This window comes from Salvia miltiorrhiza, chromosome 8 (genome assembly GCF_028751815.1).
Source record: "Salvia miltiorrhiza cultivar Shanhuang (shh) chromosome 8, IMPLAD_Smil_shh, whole genome shotgun sequence".
Lineage (NCBI taxonomy): Eukaryota > Viridiplantae > Streptophyta > Magnoliopsida > Lamiales > Lamiaceae > Salvia > Salvia miltiorrhiza.
Window position 1 is genome coordinate 2,101,385 of NC_080394.1, and position 18,308 is coordinate 2,119,692.

General features: G+C 34.1%; 3 protein-coding genes across 4 annotated transcripts; 2 read left to right on the forward strand and 1 right to left on the reverse strand.

The window, feature by feature from the left end:
• Positions 1-4,082: 4,082 nt before the first annotated feature.
• On the forward strand, positions 4,083-6,922 carry LOC130999891 (B-box zinc finger protein 24-like). Its single transcript, XM_057925582.1, has 3 exons — positions 4,083-5,001; positions 5,898-6,206; positions 6,502-6,922. The coding sequence occupies exons 1-3, from the start codon at positions 4,819-4,821 to the stop codon at positions 6,730-6,732; spliced, it is 723 nt and encodes a 240-aa protein (XP_057781565.1). The 5' UTR covers positions 4,083-4,818; the 3' UTR covers positions 6,733-6,922.
• A 929-nt stretch (positions 6,923-7,851) lies between these two features.
• Positions 7,852-11,624, forward strand: LOC130999893 (uncharacterized). 2 transcript variants are annotated; one of them, XM_057925584.1, is made up of 7 exons: positions 7,852-8,201; positions 8,979-9,088; positions 9,441-9,584; positions 9,671-9,900; positions 10,301-10,411; positions 10,504-10,548; positions 11,244-11,624. In XM_057925584.1, the coding sequence occupies exons 1-7, from the start codon at positions 8,099-8,101 to the stop codon at positions 11,401-11,403; spliced, it is 903 nt and encodes a 300-aa protein (XP_057781567.1). In that variant the 5' UTR covers positions 7,852-8,098; the 3' UTR covers positions 11,404-11,624. The 2 variants fall into 2 exon arrangements, with proteins under 2 accessions (XP_057781567.1, XP_057781568.1); XM_057925585.1 differs by having other exon boundaries at positions 7,935-8,201; positions 10,284-10,411; positions 11,244-11,314.
• Positions 11,625-12,682: 1,058 nt separating this feature from the next.
• Positions 12,683-16,626, reverse strand: LOC130999892 (fructokinase-2-like). The gene is made up of 4 exons (XM_057925583.1): positions 15,931-16,626; positions 13,869-14,195; positions 13,225-13,341; positions 12,683-13,037 (listed from the first exon to the last, which is right to left on the reverse strand). The coding sequence occupies exons 1-4, from the start codon at positions 16,330-16,332 to the stop codon at positions 12,903-12,905; spliced, it is 981 nt and encodes a 326-aa protein (XP_057781566.1). The 5' UTR covers positions 16,333-16,626; the 3' UTR covers positions 12,683-12,902.
• Between the last annotated feature and the right edge of the window lie 1,682 nt (positions 16,627-18,308).

Here is an 18,308-nt window from a genome sequence, read left to right on the forward strand (position 1 = left end):
CGACAAATTGCATGAAAATACCCCACTTTATATCAAAATCTGGTTTTTTGACAATCTTTTCAATTGTAGCAAAAATTTGATCTACCTTTCAATTTGTTGCAATTGACTTCCGGAGTAATTTTTCGGCCAACTTAATGCTGATGTGGATTCCCGTAAAGTTGATGTGGCATGCCTCGCCGGCTAATCAAACGACAACGTCTCTAATTACCTTAAACGATGTCGTTTTCCACGATTTTAAGCAAATTACAATTTCTAGTTTTATATATTTGTCGATTAGGGCTTCAAATGTCCTCATAAATTTTCTAAAGAAAAAAAAACATATGAATTAAATAAAGAAACAATAGGGCCGGATGGCCCTATTGGTGATTGAAACTTAAATTTTGTCCACAAAATTTGAAATATCAATATTTGGCCATCTTTTATGTGCTCTACCTAATCTACCCTTTAATCCAACAGATCCAACAGCTTCCTTTGACCCGGATCCAGATTTAGGGATTAACCCATGCAGCAGCACATACACATGATTCAGCTTTCATCCCCCCTCTCTCTCTATCTCGCCTGCGACGTAAACTTTCATCCGGCCAATTCTCCTCTCCGCCTGTTTCATAAGTTGTTGTGTCTGTATTTGTGCTGCACGTATGGCACTTATGGCACTATTAGTGTCATAAGTGCCAAAATGACCATTTTACTTGGTTTTATTTTGGATTTCCGTTGGCACTTATGGGACTTATTTTGAATTTCCGTTGGCACTTATGGCACTTATGTGTGGTCATAAATTGTGTTTTATGCTTCATTTTGGCTACTTCAAATTTTTACTTTTAAATAAAAGTATATTTTAAAGAGTACAAGATACTTGATGTGGGTATTTTTGTACATGATGAGAAGTAGCGCCTCTCCGGATTAGTCACACTATTTGAAGCCTGCAAGATGCACGGCTCTGGTTCTTCGCATCTGCAGAATTTTGGAGGTAAGGGGAAATTGTATGAGCTCAGTCGTCCCGTTTGAGAAGAAGAATCCATCAGTTCAAAGATTTTTGCTGCAAATGAGAATTTATGGAACAAGAATTTCAACTGAGATGAGAAAATTTGGGAGAAGAAATGAGGACATTTGAAGCCCTAATCGACAAATATGCAAAACTAGAAATTGTAATTTGCCTAAAATCGTGGAAAACGACATCGTTTAAGGTAATTAGAGACGTTGTCGTTTGATTAGCCGGCGAGGCGTGCCACATCAACTTTACGGGAATCCACATCAGCATTAAGTTGGCCGGAAAATTACTCTAGAAGTCAATTGCAACAAATTGAAAGGTAGTTCAAATTTTTGCTACAATTAAAAAGATTGTAAAAAAACCAGATTTTGGTATAAAGTGGGGTATTTTCATGCAATTTGTCGTCCGGCGAGGCATGCCACATCAACTTTACGGGAATCCACATCAGCATTAAGTTGGCCGGAAAATTACTCCGGAAGTCAATTGCAACAAATTGAAAGGTAGTTCAAATTTTTGCTACAATTGAAAAGATTGTCAAAAAACCAAATTTTGGTATAAAGTGAGGTATTTTCATGCAATTTGCCCTATATTATTTATGAAAAGAGATGTATAGATTAGTCATAGATATTAGGTTAGAGTTAGATAAAAATAAATAACATTATATATATTTTTATATATAAATGGATCCATGGACCGGATCTGGGTCTCAGATTTTTCGCTCCAGATCCAGATCCGAAAATTATAGGAATAACCCAAATTCGGTTCAGATCCATTGGGTCCATTTTTTCTAAGGTCCAGATCCTTAAAAAAATATCTGGATCCGCGGATTTGGACCGGGTCCAGGATCCATTGGCATCCCTACACGTGCAACATTCCGGTGTCAATCGAGAAGGATATAATTCGTCAATCCATACGTCATCTTGATATTTTATTCTCCCACCAGCCCCAACCCTAAAAAAAAAAATTAATACATAATAAATAAAGAGAAAAATGGGTGTCCTAGAACTCTCCGACATGGTGTCCACTAGAAACAGCTGTAATAGATTATGCCAAGCTTGTGATGCATGGAAATGTAATCGCCACCATACACTTTATTATACATCTCATTAAATGCTATGGCCAAAATATTGTTTGATGATGCCGACTCTTCATCACATGAGTGAGAGAGAGTATTAAAAAGAGAAATTGTCACTTAAAGGAAAACTTAAAGAGAATGAAACCATTTTATCTTGAATGATATTTATATATATATATAAGTTCAATAGTTGCAAGTTCACTACAAGAATTAAGATCATAGACAACAAGATATAGACAACAAGCCTCGAAAACCGTCGTCTATATCTCAATAGACGACCGTTTATAGCTTGCACGTCGTCTGTAATCAAGAAAAAAGACGACAATGCTCCGTCATCTAATATAGGTATATAGACACATGAATTTTAATTATATATATATATATATATATATATATATATAATCTTTCATATATTCTATAGAGTTAATAAATAGATACATGAATTTTAATTAATTTTTTTTAAATAAAAATTAAATTAGAGTCAAGTTAAAATTAATTAACGTGGTATCGAAATTTTCAGAAACCCTAGCTCCACGTCTAAAAATTCTCATGCAATGTCAATTTCTATTTAATCAAAATCTTAATTTAAAAAAAATTGAAAATCATGAAAATTTATGTATTTATTTGCCAAATTTAGAGTATGAAAAAAAATATTAAAATTCATCAATAATTTATGAATTTGCAGCAAATTAACACCTATAATATCAGCATTTCTGACCATTCTAAAAGAAAGAAATACTTACAAAATGTGTTGTCATCTTTGTAGAATTATGAATTATATAAATTATTTAAAAAACAGAAAAAATAAAATTAATAGGTCTGAATGTCTGATACACCTAGCTAGAGCCTCATCGATTGTGAATTTAGATTTTTATAGGATGAACTGGAAAAAGACAAAAGACGAGATTGTAAGCACCTTACACTTGCCAGTCCTCATTAAATCACATAACTACAAAATAATTTGATAACACAAATTTAACACTTAAAAATAATAGTATAAAATAAAAATCGAACGCTAGAAGAAAAACGAAGCACGCAACATGCTAGGCAATGTGACAAGCGTCATACATTTAATCTAGAAATAATTAATTTAGTTAGTCATTTAATATTAGTAACAGATTTATTCTCATTTACATGCTTAATTTAATAGTAACATATATCCTTCATTTTTTATACCCTCCAAGTTACTTATTAAAAGTTATTTGGGATTTCTACAATATAATTTTTAAAATTACCGACCTTCCCTAAAAGAGACAAAGAAAGAAAGTAACATGCAAATACGAACAAATTGTAGTGAGATATTTGCAATTTTCACCGAAAAATCCATGTTTTATTATAACTTGAAGATCAATTTTATGTAATGGATCCCTTCCAAAACTATTTGTTTTTTTATAGTATGTGTAGCTTTTAATCTAAAAAATAAAATAAAATTATCAAATAAACAAGTTACACATATGAAGTACTATTTATTATGTAAATCTGTAAAAGACGATCTCACTCTGACACGTGACACATAATATCAAATTACACAATAAAATATTTTTTTTCTATAATTATGAAATAACCATCGATAAATAAAATATATCAAATGATTATTAAAGAAAAGCAAAACCCATAATTTTCAATGTCGGTAAATAATTTATCAAGGAGGATCTCTTCATAATATCCAAGGTGACAATACTTTCTAACAATTTTCATTTCAAAGACTTTATTTTTAGTGTTTTCTATTAACACAAAGATTTTTTTTTTATCCTTTAAGGTAATTATATTATTCATAATTTACTTTAACACTATAGTTTCTTTACTCAAAGCTCATCTAAAATATATCTTCATGAGTCATGACTTCATCATCCCAAAAAAAAGTAATCTAACAGTCTAAAGTGAGAGAAAAAAAAAATCCAAACTTTCCAAATCCTACAATCAAGATTGAACCAAGTCTCCTCGTGTCCCCTTCAAATAAAATAATTGTGTGCAAGTAGACTCGAGTCATTAAATGACCATGTAATTAACTCACCAAATAAAGTTTAATAATTAATTTCCCATAACTTTATTAAAAATAATCAAGATAATTTATGGCCACTAAAGCAGCTCCTCCTCACACAGCCACACATGCAAAAGTGTATTTTCTCTCTCTTCCCCACGTATTGCCGCGGTGTCTCAACTACGTTCTAGCATTTGATACGCAAAAAATCTGAACCCTTATCTCCCAAATCGATTCTCCTCCAATCACATTTTTCTTTCTCTTCTTGAAAGATTCTTCCTCTTTGTTCTCATCACTCGGCTCCAGCCCCTTTTCTTAACCTTTTTCATCACAGTTCAGTTTCTTGAGCTTTTGTCAGTCTCAATTCTTGATTTCAATTCTCAATCAGCTTTTTCAGCAGATATTTTGCTGGGCAAGAGACTCTCTCTCTCTCTCTCTCATTACATATCTGTTTTGTGGGTGGTGTTTTTTTTTTTTTTGTTAAATTCTTGAAAAAGGAAATTATTTTTGTGGTTTTCAGCATATGGGATTTTGTTTTTGGTGCATATTGTGAAAAGGGTTGGTGTAAAATTTTGATCTTTGACAAGAACCCTTCACTAATTATCTCTCTCTCATCACATATCTGTTTTGTGGGTGGAGTTTGAATTTTGTTGAATTCTTGAAAAAAAAGAAATACTTTTTGTGGCTTTTTAGCATATGGGATTTTGTGTTTGGTGCATATTGTGAAGAGGGTTGGTGTAAAAAATTGATCTTTGAGTGGAGAAAACACAGAAGATGAAGATTCAGTGTGATGTGTGTGAGAAGGCGCCGGCGACGGTGATCTGCTGCGCCGACGAGGCGGCGCTGTGCGCCAAATGCGACGTCGAAGTTCACGCCGCCAACAAGCTTGCCAGCAAGCACCAGAGGCTTCTTCTTCAGTGCCTCTCCAACAAGCTCCCTCGTTGTGATATTTGCCAAGTATGCAAATCTTGAAAACACCTTAATTGATCATTTTTTTTGCACTACTTAATCATCTGTGATTTGTAACTATACAAATTTGAGTTGATTGATTGTGTTGTTAGTGGTTTGAAGATCCCTATTTTGGACTTGTTGAATGATGTGGCTGTAGTTTGACTACCTTGATTTTGTTCTTTATGATTTTATTCTTTATGATTTTAATCATAGGAGTTTCATGTTCAAGATTTGAGTTATGTTGTTTCTTATGTTAAGAGTCTTGTTTAATGATGTGAAAGAGTTGGAGGTTTGGAGCACATGTTTATAATCTGATTTTACAAACTTTTTAATGTGGATTTGCATATGGGATTTGTTTCAACTTGGAAAACACATCCTAAGTTGAATCTAAATTTTTTACTTAGTGATATACCTTGTAAGTGAATAGATCTACAATATGTAGTTATGAATTGGAAAGAAGCATAAGTGTTTAGTCTTAAAAATGGATATTATAGTCACCAAATTTGGATCTAGAAGAATTCTTCATGTTAAGGCTCACTAGTGTTGGATTCAAATCATCTCCTAATTGTTTTATTTCATTAGACTTTGAGCTTAATTAGTACCTCAATTATGTATCTTATGATCCTTCTTTACATAACTTGATTATTGGAGATAAGTAAATTTGAATTTGGATAAAGAAAATCTAGTTCTTTGGTATATGAAACCTGTTTAAATCAGCAAAAATTATTGTGGAATTGATCTAAACCATATTTAAAATGCTCTTTTGAGTAGAAATGCAACTTTCTTGCATTGTTCTTGTTTTTTTTTTTTTTTGGTGATTGTATGTTAGATTTTATCCTAGTCCTGAATTCATCTGATCTTCTCTAAAGACGAGATTTCTGATACTCCGTCTTGACATGTAGGACAAGCCGGCCTTCATATTCTGTGTCGAGGACAGAGCACTCTTCTGCAAGGACTGTGACGAGCCCATTCATTCAGCCAACAGCCGCGCTGCAAACCACCAACGCTTCCTAGCAACGGGGATCAGAGTGGCTCTAGGCAACGCTTGCAACGAGGGTAATGTCAAGAGTGAGTTGGATCCAAAGCCCCCGAAATCCATCTCACAGCAGATTGGTCAGAAATCCACCCCACTCCATGTCTCTGGAATCACATCTTCGTCGTGGGGTGTCGATGAGCTGCTGCAGTTTTCTGACTACTCATCACCGGACAAGGTAAGAATTCAACACAAAATCTCCCTAAAAACATCCCTTGAATATTATCATTTAGTGAAGTTATTGTATACGTTCAATGCAGTGTTCTCATAGTTTTCACGACAAAGAAGTTTTTCTTTAAACCCTTACCTAACATTTAACAAACATTGTTTTTTTTTTAAGTCATAACACACTAAGAAAGCAAGAAAGTAGTGTAGTATAGTATGATACCAACAATAATACTAAATCATCTATATATATATGATGTTTGAAATTTATCATGACTTATATTAGTTACATCTTTTGTCTTGATCAGAAGGAGCAGCAGGACTTCAACGAGCTCGACTGGCTCACGGACATCAGCTACTTTGGCGAGCAAGTATGCCCGGAGGTTCTATCAGCAGCAGAGGTGCCTCAGCTCCCGACGTCTCAGCCAAGTAGCATGATCTCCTACAGGCAACCGAAATCGTACAGCCCTCACAAGAAGCCGAGAATCGAAGTTCCTGATGATGATGAGGAGTTCTTCACAGTTCCTGATCTTGGTTGAATTCTTGATGATCTCCAAAAATATGTCATAACACATCACAAAAGAAAAGAGAAGCTCATATGTAATTGGTTAGGGCATATTTGTAGCATGCAAATGTGATTTCTTGCATGTTGTCTTAGGCTGAATGATGTCTTTTGTGACACCCTTTTCACATTCTTACTTATATTTATTACTTTAAATCTTTGTAGGAGATGAGCTTTGCTTTTATCTTAGTTTTCTACCCCTTTCTTGACGAACCTTTAAAAAAAAGAAAAAATTGTTTAGTTTTTGTCGAGCTTCAAAGTTTTGTATTGAGTTTGATCGCATGAAAAGTTAAATTAAAACTATCGCCAAAATTTTGTACTTGAAAGTAAGATAAATAATTATATAAATATAAAAAATTATTAATATCAAAAAGTGTATTAGCCTAGGAAATATCGGTTGAGTTAGTTGGAGGTTCATCCACGGATGAGTCGATTATGAGTCAATGCCTTGTATTGGGGAGGCTCATTCAACTGACTCGTATCCATTAGAATTTTTTTTTCTTTTTTTCTTTTTGTTTAAAAGTGGCTCGTCCACGATGGGCTCGGTTCATCCATATGAGTGGAGCTTGAGTCGCCCCACCTTGCATTAGTCGACTCATCCATCAAATCGACTTGAGTCGGACAGATGAGTCGATCAATGTAGATGCTCTTAGATAGAAATGTTCGAGACGGAGATTGGCGTGAAACAGGCGGAGGAAAAAATATATAATTAATTTTTTTAATTTATATATTAGTAACTATTTTTTTCTCCTTTTTTTTACGGTTATTTAATTTGAATCGTCTGAATATCCAGCAACAAGTTACACAATATATTCATAAAAGAATCATAATATTTCAAAAAAACCATCATGTGGAAACATATAATTAATTTTAGTACTATTATATACTAGTAACTTTTTTTTGCTTTATTTATTTTACAATTGTTTAATTGGTAGAATAATCATAATATTTCAACAAAACCATCTAATTTACTAGATTAGCTTATAATTTCTAATTTTAAGGTCAAACAAGTAAATACCCATCAAACTAATCAACATCTTTTCCTCAAATTTTGAGCCATTGAAGTTCTTGATATTATGAGAGGTATATCTATTTTTGAAGAAAATAAAATGTCACAGTCTTATTATGAAAATGATATAAAGATAGATATCAATTAAATGGTAAAACTTTGGAACTCCATGACATAATTTCTATTTGCCGATTTTTAACTAAGTAACTAACTATGTAAAATAAAAATAAAAATATCATATGCTTATTATTTGCAGTAAATTACTCCTAATTACTTACATTTTAGAGCTGCAGAGGCAGCTAAAACTTTGTTGAGGTTTTTCGGAAAACTGGCAATGGACGCAGCTGAATTGGAAGAAGTGTTGAGGGTGTTTGATGAATCTCTTTCCCAAATTAAATGGAGGCTTAAGCCTTCTTCAAAATCTCGGCTTCAAACTGGTAAAATTTCATCGTTTCTGTTAATTCCCGCATTTTCCCCCTGTTTTCTTTAAAGTTGATTGCCTTTTGATTTTGAAGTTCCCTTGCTTGTTATATGCCTATGAATTGATTAATTGGTTGTCTACTTGCTCCTGTTGTTTATTCATTTAGTTAATTTGGGGAAATTCATAGCTGGGGTTTCGTTATTCTGTGTTCTTGGTTGCTTTATGTGAATTTATGCAATTTTATGGAAAGTGTGTGTGTGTGTGTGTGTGTGTGGCATGATGAACTGCAAAGTTCTTGTTTTACATTTGAGTTAATTGCGCGTAAATACATGAACTTTCGCCCCGGATTTTGGTTTTACACATGAACTAAAACATTCTACCTCCAAATACATGAACTTTTAGTTGGTATAATTGTTTACACGATTGTCGATTGCCCCCAAATTAATGCTGAGATAGGCATTTCAAATGGGTACGTGGCTTAAACGACCAATATATTAAACGATTTAGCTGGATGTCTACACCACTTCAACTAGCTACGATGTCATTAACTTGCCACTTCAGCTAGTTACAACAACCATTTGAAAAATTAGAACAATTGGAAGTTCGTGTATTTAGAAGCAAAATTTAGTTCATGTGCAAAATCATAATTTGGTGAAAATTCGTATTTTTAGGCGGCTCGCAATCACCCCCTTTACATTGTTGGTTGTTTAACTCGTGCTTTGTGAATATAATTGGGAAAATAGGATAATTGAGCATGTGAGTGATCAATTGTCGATAAAATTCCTATATGCAGATATTTTGGCTTTGTGTTCAAGAATGAGACCTTGCATCATGGTAGATTATGGTGGGAAGATGCCTGAATTGGGGAATCATCTTTGTGCATTTCTTGAACACTGCAAAAAGGTAATTCAGTGCTCTATCATCTCGATGTATCAGGAACTGTGATGTCGTATATTTTCACATATATATTAGTACATTTGTGAAAGATATAAATGGATGAATGTTTCAGTTGAATCACACGTTAAGGTCTTCTTCAACAAGAAGCTCGATGTTTGATGTCCGTTACTAGCAATGAGGTTCTACCGAAGTATAATACAGTTACTCAGATGACGGGGGGCAATGGAACGCCTCTTGTGTCAGCTATCAACTATTTCTTGGGGATCTTTTCAACCTATTAGTCTTTTTTCTTTAATGGCTTGCTTGAATTCGTTATCTTTGAGATATTTCTAACTAGCTTCCGCTGCTGAACTCTCAGGAGTCCTCGATATTTAAGCTTTTGCACGTCGTGGTAGTAGATGACATGGTGTATCTGGTTGAGGCCAGAGCACTCGCAGACTTTGTTGAATCGAGTTTGGAAACTGCTCTGCTGTTTGTCGACCTTGAAACTGATCCTCCAAAGGTAATGATAATCTTCTTATGAACTATCCCTATTTTTTGGTAAATCTTTTGTGGATATGGCATAACGCCCTGATGGTATGATTCCAGATGATGACACAGGCGGAGGAAAGCCCTGCAATGACGCAGCTTCTGTCAGCTCAAAAGCTGTTCTCGTCAGTTTTTCAAGCGGATGGAGTAAGCAGCGACCACTTGCAAAGACATGAAACCAACGGCGTTGGATCCTCTCGTGACGGAGATGCTGCTTCTGAATCTCCTGGGATGGTTGATCTAAGTTACTGCCTTCGGGAAAGTGATGTAACCATCCCAACACTTAACGGGTAACTCTTCACTTTTATCTCCAACAATACTGCGTTTTTGAGTTTATCTGCGACTCATATTCATCGTGTCATTAAACAATGAATTTTAGGGGGCGTTTAATTTGGTGAATGAGATAGATAAGATTGGAGGATGATTAAATAATCAACCCAACTTTGAGGTGATAAACAATCATGCAAACCAAACACTTGATTAATCGTGCCTTATCACTCAAATCAAACGTCTCCTTGAAGTTCATAATGTACTGATGCTATTTGGTATCACCGTTTCTCCAAGGACTTGCAAAATCATGATTTACATTTTCTTGTTTGGGATGTAAGTTGTACAGCATAATTTTCGTAAGCATTGATTTTTCTTTTCCTGTCTTCCAACATTTTCATGGAAGTTGTGATTTTGCTATAGATGGCTGCTTGGTTACCCCGTTATTTATTTGTTTGGGAAGGACCACATCGAGCGTGCTGTATATAATCTCTCTTCCAAGTCTCTTCACATCTATCAAATATTCGTCACCAGGTATCGTTGTTCCCGTTTTGCTGTTCATCTGCTTGTGAATATTCCATGTTTAGTGGATTAACGATGCACCTCTCGTGGAAATCGTGGCATAGGTCTAGTTCATCGAGCAAAGGACATCGGAAGGAAGAACTGATGAGGTTTGTATTTTGCTTTTGCAAATTGATATCTTGTTGCAAGATCCACTGAAGAGGGTCATTTTGATGCCATGCCTTTTATTAGAAACCAGGAGCATTTTTAAATAAGGATTATCAGCTAATTATTCTAAGTAGTTCTAATTCTTTGGATTTTAATTTGGGATAAGGAATGATTTCCCTCTATAATTTTCTTCATAGGTAACTTAATTCACTCATTTCTGCAGTCACATGACTGTTGTATTGTTTGGCTCAAGCAATCTCAGAAATAATCTGTAGATTAAAGTGATATATTGAGATTAAAATAGGTATTTTGAGGATAGTAGCATCACATAAGCCAATTCTCATTTGCTAGAGAGAGAGAGAGAGGCTACTAAGCTCTTAAAACAGCTTATAAGTTGGTTAAGAACTTATAAAATCTTGAAAAATATTTGGCAAAATAAGCTCTAACAGCTTATAAGTTCTTCAAAAACAAGTTCTTATATACCAATTTATTTTTGTCTTATGTGCAATAGTCAATTTACAAAAATAACTCTGCTATGATTTGTGATTTCCATCATATACTCTTCCAATTTCATCTCGCTTCAATTTTATCTTGCTCATAAGATCAATTATTGAAACACCTTGACAACTTATTAGCTTTTTAGACATTGCATCTTATAAGAAGTTCAATAATTGCTCCTACGATTTTCCTATTTCAGTTTTACAGTGCCTTACGACTTGAGCTCGGAGGGAAGCAACGAGCCATGGGCGGAGTCATTTTTGGCTGCCATGAAGGAAAGGTGGGAGAAATGCAAGCACATCTGGGAATCTCTGCATATGGAGGTTAGTGGTTGTTATCCACAAGCAATTGCTCTGTGACAACATCACGCATACTATTATGCAAGCATTTTTGTAGAAGATAGGATAATTTTTGCTAGTGAAACCGTTATAATAAATCTAGAATTTTGAAATTGCCAATTACATCTACCTTGGTTGTTGGCTACTTTTTTATAACTGGGGAAACTAACCTTCAGTCAAGTACTTGTTCAGATGAGTAAAACTCATCTCTTTTTTCAAATGATTTAGTTAATATTTGATAATCCTTTTGTTTAACAGGGTTAATCATATTTTGTGTCTCCCACTTTTAGCGTTTTTCATAAAATGTCGCTAATTTTTGTTTTCTATTCAAAGCTCCCCAACTTTCGGGGGTTTTTAAAAATGTCCTCAACTTTCAACGTTTTCTAGAAAATACCCTCAAATTTTCATTTTCTATTAAAAAAATTCAAACTTTTAGATTTTTAAAACAATGTCCCACTATACGAATTCCGGCGACAGAATAATGAGTCATTTCGCTAAATTCTTAGGTGGAACTACGTCGTTTGAGTGTCTGAAAAAAAAAATACTCCACCTAAGTATTCGGCGAGATAAATCTGGGACATTGTTTGAAAAACACTAAAAGTTGCGGGGTCTAAAATAGAAAATGAAAGTTGGGTACATTTTTTGAAAAACGGTGAAAGATGGGGATACAAAATAGGGTTAATCCTTAATTACTTGACTTAATATAGTTAATTTCTGGATCTGTTTTAAGACTGGTTGTGACATTTGATGGCTGCTCCATGCCTTATCTATCTATAGGTATGGTAGATTAGAATATTCTGGTATATCAAGATAACATAGAATTATTTCAGATGTTGATAGCTGAAAATTTGGACAAAAATAATATACTCATACATATTGACAAGGACATCGTCTGGAACTTTTTAAATCTCAATTGAATAACAATGTGATTTTTTTTTATTAATTAATTAAAATTCAAGCTTGATAAATATGACTATATTTGAGTTTCACTTTTTGTCTCCTTTAATTAGATCTATTCAAGTTCAATTTTTTATGATCAAACAACGGTAGATTCAAATTCAACATCAAATTATCAATGAAGCATATGGACTGGCTAAAATAATTCGTTTACAACTGCTAAATCAATTGTTTTTTTTTTTTTTTTTGAGAAGGGCTGCTAAATCAATTGTTGAAATTTGAAAAGGTAGATATCTATTTATAATGGTAGTCATATTCTTTACGTAATTTCATCTCCTTTAACTTTATATTTATTCGTGGCATCATATATGTTGACTTTGGATGTACATTTGACTTAGAAAAAGGAAGAAATATATGTGATGCTACTTTTATTTATAACTACTCACAATTTAGGAAATGCCTCAGCATTCATTACAATGGTGAAATCCGTGAAATCTAAGCTCAAGAAAAGATAAAAAATGCAAAAGAGAAAGAAAAAATGTTCATGGTAAAACCACCATTTCGAAGCTCTAAAAAACCAAGATAAAACTGTAACAGATAAATAGACAAAGACAAACCGATGTCTATTTCCCCCCGGTTTTGATAAGTTCTTGCACATCGGCGGGGGTGGGGAGAGCCGGGATCGCGCCCTTCTTCGTTGTGGTTATGGCGCCACACGCGCATGCATATCTCAACACTTCCTTCAACTTTGCCTCATCCTGCACATGTTTTCACGACGCAAATGAGCGATAATTAGGGATGCCAATGAGTCGGGTCTAACTTTAAACGAGAGACGGACAACTCTGATAAGGCTACTCAGGGATGACAATAGGTTGGATCTGACTTCGTAAGAGAGACGGGAGCTTTTTACGCTCGTAGATTACGAAGTTGAGAGGTAGGATTTACCTGAATGATGGAGTGGTCATCAACAATCTTCGAGAGGAGGGCTCCAACGAAAGAATCGCCTGCTCCGGTGGTGTCGACGGCCTTGACACTATAGCCGGGCACACATCCTTTGAAGTTCTAAATTCCAAATAATGATCAAGAATTAGATTTAAATAAATCAATATATTTATAATAATCTCAAAAGTCAGTTGAAAAGATGGTGTTGAGAGATTAAAATCAAGAATTGAGGCAATGAGGCATAAACTCACATGATTCACACCTTCCAAGATATGAGAGGAACAAGAAGAAATATTAAGGGTTGAAAAGTCATCTTATGTTCAGAAACAGGGTGCGGGGTGGGACCCAAGCAAACCACTCGTGCCATTGACTACTTAAACATATTCAAATCTTTAATAATGCAAATCAAAAGCATGGTTTGCTGCATCAGCAAATTAAGTGCATATCTCAAATCTCTTAATGAGAAAATTAATTAATGAGCACCTTATATGCCCTTTTCATTTCTTTCCAAATTTCCAAAAAGAATAATACACCTACTAATCATGTGCATGTGCGTGTTTGGAGGGGTGATCAAGACTATTAATTTCAACTCTTAACCACACCTACCAACTACATTATGAAGAAAGGAAGGGTAGGTGAGAGCATACCTTTGCGTAGTATTTGCAGCCCTTCTCTCCAAGTGTGACCAAGAGCAGCTTCAAGTTGGGGTGCCACAACGACATTGCGGATTCATCGGTGATTTTTCCGGTGAGGAATTCGAGCTCGTTGTCGCTCACCTTGATCAGATCCGCCTTGTTCCAGATGCTCATGATCTGCTCCTTGGCATACTCCGCCGACGGCCACAGCGGCAGGCGGAGGTTGGGGTCGTACGAGAGCAACGCCCCAGCTTTCTTGGCCTCCTCCATGGCCTTCATGTGGGCTGATCTGCATGGCTCCACGATCAAGCTGATTGATCCATAATGGAAAATCTTGGCCTATACAAATCAAACACATCAAATTTATTAAAAGAAAATAAGTGATAGTTATAAATTTATCATAAGAATTGAAAAAGATAAACCTAAGCCAAGAGTGTGACCACATAGGGGCCTAGGACCCGAGGATAGAAGGGGCAAAAAAATTAGTCACTATTATAATAATATATTAAAGATTAATGGTTCATTTAAAATATAACTCCTCATCTTTAAGGCAAATATAAATATTTTAAGGGACCCTTATTTTTTTATCTTGCCTAGTACTCAAAATGTAAGATTACGCTGATTACCACATCAATACCACATAATAATATTATTATGAATTGAGTAAAAAGGAAAGTTAAGAGGCTAGTCAATTTTTATTTTTTTTTCTGTCTTATCCGGAAAAATTATTCATCCTACGTAATATGGAAAAAAAAAAAGAGTAGTTAGGAAAAATATACACACTACATACTATGCAAAAAAGAGTGAGAAAATCTCACTATGTTAATTGAAACTAATGATGGTTATACCCACGCTTAGAAGTAATTACAATTAATTAGCCAGTACACAATCAATGGCTTCTAAATGTAGGATTAGGCGGCCTAATTGGTGGAATATTGCAGTCCCACATTCACCAACTTTTTCAGAATGGAAAATTAAAAGCTCATTTCCCTTTCTGTGCTATACATAAAAGGACAAAAGCTCGAGCAATATTCTAATGCCACATATACAGATTCCAGAAAATTTTAATTGTCCAAGAATTGGAGCCCATTAGTAGCAGTCACTGCTAACACTAGATAGTTCTCAGAGATACAAATGAACTCAGTCCTTATCTATATCATTGAAATCATATATTTTGTGTGGGTGGCAATCAAATTTGAACAAAAATAGATGAAAACAAAATAGTCCCTCATTTTCTTGGGGCAATTTTGTGTGTATGAGAAAGAGCTAACATAATCTTATCAGGCATCTTGTTACTTGTATCCATCACGCTCTAATTCATAATGCAAAAATTACTTTTTTGCTTATTTAATACAAGTCACATGCACAAGTACTGTATAATAATAGAGAATATTTTTTAAAAAGTTTTAAATTTATAGAAAGAATAGAAGAAGCGTATGACTGCAGCTTAATAAATGAGAGTGCAAAAATCAAATCATGGATCAATACAGTTTTAAGCTAATTCATTTACAAATAATTGGATATCAGAGCTAGATTAATTGAATTAGGTCAATAAAAAACTAGAAGATCCAAAAAAGGACTAAATTTCATCCGTAAAATAGTTTCACAGCACAGAAAATTGTAGAAATCTCGACTTCAGCAACCAATTGTGGGCCCCAATCCTTGCTGGATTCAATGTGGATAAATTAATCCAACCATTCATGACACAATTAATTAATATTTCTGGATTCTATTTCCTAACAAGTAATCAGTCAAAATTATACACCCCAAAGGAAAATCGGATGCGCGTGAGATTCACCCGACCGCCATTACAATCCAAATCTGATAGCAGAATGCAAACAAAAATTGCTGAAAAATAAGATCCATCAATCCAAACAACTACCAATTCAGAGTCAGCTAAAATTTTAGTAGAAAACATAATGCATACGCGTCTGTACACATACATGAATCAGATCATAATCAATATACACATTCACACACATATATGTATATATATGTATTTATCTGTAAAAATAATGTTACAGATAACACAGATCGAATCAAATCAAACATAAAAGATGAAAAAATTACTCACAGATTTGATGAGATTGAGATTCAACTCCTCTGGCTTGAGGAGCATGTCAGCGCTGGGGTTCCGGTAGAACATGAACTCACGGTCGCCGTCGGCGCGTAGGGTCACGAACGCGAGGGCGGTGCGGGCGCCCTTGTCGAAACAGACACCGTCGGCGGAGACCTTGTTCTCCTTGAGGATTCCGGCGAGCATCTGGCCGAACTCGTCGTCCCCGAGCTTCCCGACGAACGCCGACTTCCCGCCGAGCCTGGTGATGGCGATCGAGACGTTGGCGGGGGCGCCGCCGGGGGCCTTGAGGAACCCCGGCGCCTCCGCCAGCGACACGCCGGAGACCGTCGGCACGAAATCGATCAGCATCTCGCCGAAGCACACGACCAGTCCTTGGCCGGCGCCTGAATTCGCCATTGCTGTATTGATTGAGTGAATATACGGAAATATGTATATATAGAGAGCGAGAGAGAGAGAGTGTACGTAACTGTGTGTAATTTGTGTGTGTATTTTCAGCAGAGAATGAGATGAGAGAAAGTGAAGTGAGAGAAGTGTTTATATAGAAGAGGGAAATTGGGATTTCGAGTATGTGTAGTAATTGTGGTTTAGATAAAAACAAGATTATTTATTGTTAAATGGATTTATTTAATTTTTTTGGTTGTTAATTGATTGGGTGGCGAAAATGATGGATAATCCACTGAATATTAAATAAATGGAATGTGAATTTGTGGGATGATTTTTTATTATTATTGACTTCTGTTGCACGTTAAAGGGTGGGCTCCACAGTGACCTTTTTTTTTCTTTCAATTTTTTTAATATTGCCCTCAAAACATACCTCAAATTTCAAATTTTATAGTGATTTTTAGCTCAAATTTATAACTATTATAAATATAATATATACTTTTATATTATTTGAAGTAAAATTTTCTATTAATTGAATTGATCATCAAATTAAATTTTGTACATCTAGATATCTTGGTATATTTATAATAATTGTAAATTTGAGCTGAAAATTTTACATGTGGGCAGAGTTCAAACTATTCTCTTCGTCCACAAAAAATAAATCTAAGTAATAACGATACAAGTTTCAATAGAAATAGTTAAGTGTATTATAAGTAGATAATGACTCACTTAAAAAAATAGTATTAATAATGATAATTAATTATATTATGAGCGGATAAAGAGCCCATATAAAAAGTGTCAAAAAAATGAAAAAAATACTAATTTTTGGAGACGTCCCAAAATGGTAAAATTGAACTATTTAATAATAACTCTTTAACTTTTTTTTTATTGCACAGGAGAAAAGTGGATCAATTTAAAATCGCATCTAAACTAATAAAAACAAATTTTACAGAATATTATTTAGGACTAATTAAACTCAGACTTAGCTGTATCTTTATCTGATTAAATCTTAACGAATTCGAATATAGCTGGGATAGTCGGTTTGGATTGGAAAACTCATTTTAATTATGTGTGTGTGTCTGTGTCATTGAAATATTTAATTATAGTAAGTATTAATGAATAATTCGGATAAAACCGTATAATTATATACGAGTTTTAGTGTAATCTATATTTCCGTTTTTGAAAAACATTATTCTATTATTATTCTTATCTACTTGTTTTTTATTGGAATACAGTTTTTTTTTTTTTTAAATAAGGAATGCAGTTAATTAATTGTTAAGAAAGGAATTAGCTGGATTCACTTGCAATAAAATGGTTGAATGTCAAACCAACTGCAAACTGAATAAGTTTCTTCATAAAAAGAAAAAAGCAAACTGCAAACTGAATAAGCAATATAAAATTTCTTAAAAAATTAGATAAATAAGGGAGACTGAATTATCACATAGTTACCTATATTACTTAATTATTTAATTTCCTCCGTTTTATTTTAATTTTCTGTGTTATGTTTAAATGGTAAAAGGTACAAAATGGAAATATCATCGCATTACATAAAGTTGGATAATTAAATTAAATTGGTTAACAGAAGGTGTGATTACCTCATTGTAAAACTATATGTGTAGATAATCAATAAAATATGGATTTCGTGATATATTTATTTTATTTTATTTAGAACCTATTTCGTGATTAATAGCTAGGTTTAATTGTTACTTGTAAAGTTGGAAACTGAAGTAATAGTAATTCTTATTTTCTGATAACTTAAAAAAATAATTTGAATTTGATCTATAATGATTGGTACACCTAAATCTAACTAGCTAACTTACCTACTAAAAACATTTTTTTTCATTTAAAAAATTATTCAGGAGTACTCGATAAGATGTCGATTTTGAATTTCGGTTTCATGTTTGCCCAATTGAGTCAATTTACCTCATTGTAAAAATATATATGTATTCAAAAAAGCCTATATATGATCATATTAATATTATCGTTACTAA

Bases quoted from the DNA above. Each gene is read 5' to 3' on its own strand.
- LOC130999891 (XM_057925582.1), top strand. From the start codon at position 4,819: ATGAAGATTCAGTGTGATGTGTGTGAGAAGGCGCCGGCGACGGTGATC. The intron at 5,002-5,897 runs GTATGCAAATCT...CTTGACATGTAG, and splicing joins CTCGTTGTGATATTTGCCAA to GACAAGCCGGCCTTCATATT. The intron at 6,207-6,501 runs GTAAGAATTCAA...TGTCTTGATCAG, and splicing joins ACTACTCATCACCGGACAAG to AAGGAGCAGCAGGACTTCAA.
- LOC130999893 (XM_057925584.1), top strand. From the start codon at position 8,099: ATGGACGCAGCTGAATTGGAAGAAGTGTTGAGGGTGTTTGATGAATCT. The intron at 9,585-9,670 runs GTAATGATAATC...GTATGATTCCAG, and splicing joins TTGAAACTGATCCTCCAAAG to ATGATGACACAGGCGGAGGA. The intron at 10,412-10,503 runs GTATCGTTGTTC...ATCGTGGCATAG, and splicing joins TATCAAATATTCGTCACCAG to GTCTAGTTCATCGAGCAAAG.
- LOC130999892 (XM_057925583.1), bottom strand. From the start codon at position 16,332: ATGGCGAATTCAGGCGCCGGCCAAGGACTGGTCGTGTGCTTCGGCGAG. The intron at 13,342-13,868 runs GTATGCTCTCAC...TTTGGAATTTAG, and splicing joins GCTGCAAATACTACGCAAAG to AACTTCAAAGGATGTGTGCC. The intron at 13,038-13,224 runs GTAAATCCTACC...AAACATGTGCAG, and splicing joins ATGACCACTCCATCATTCAG to GATGAGGCAAAGTTGAAGGA.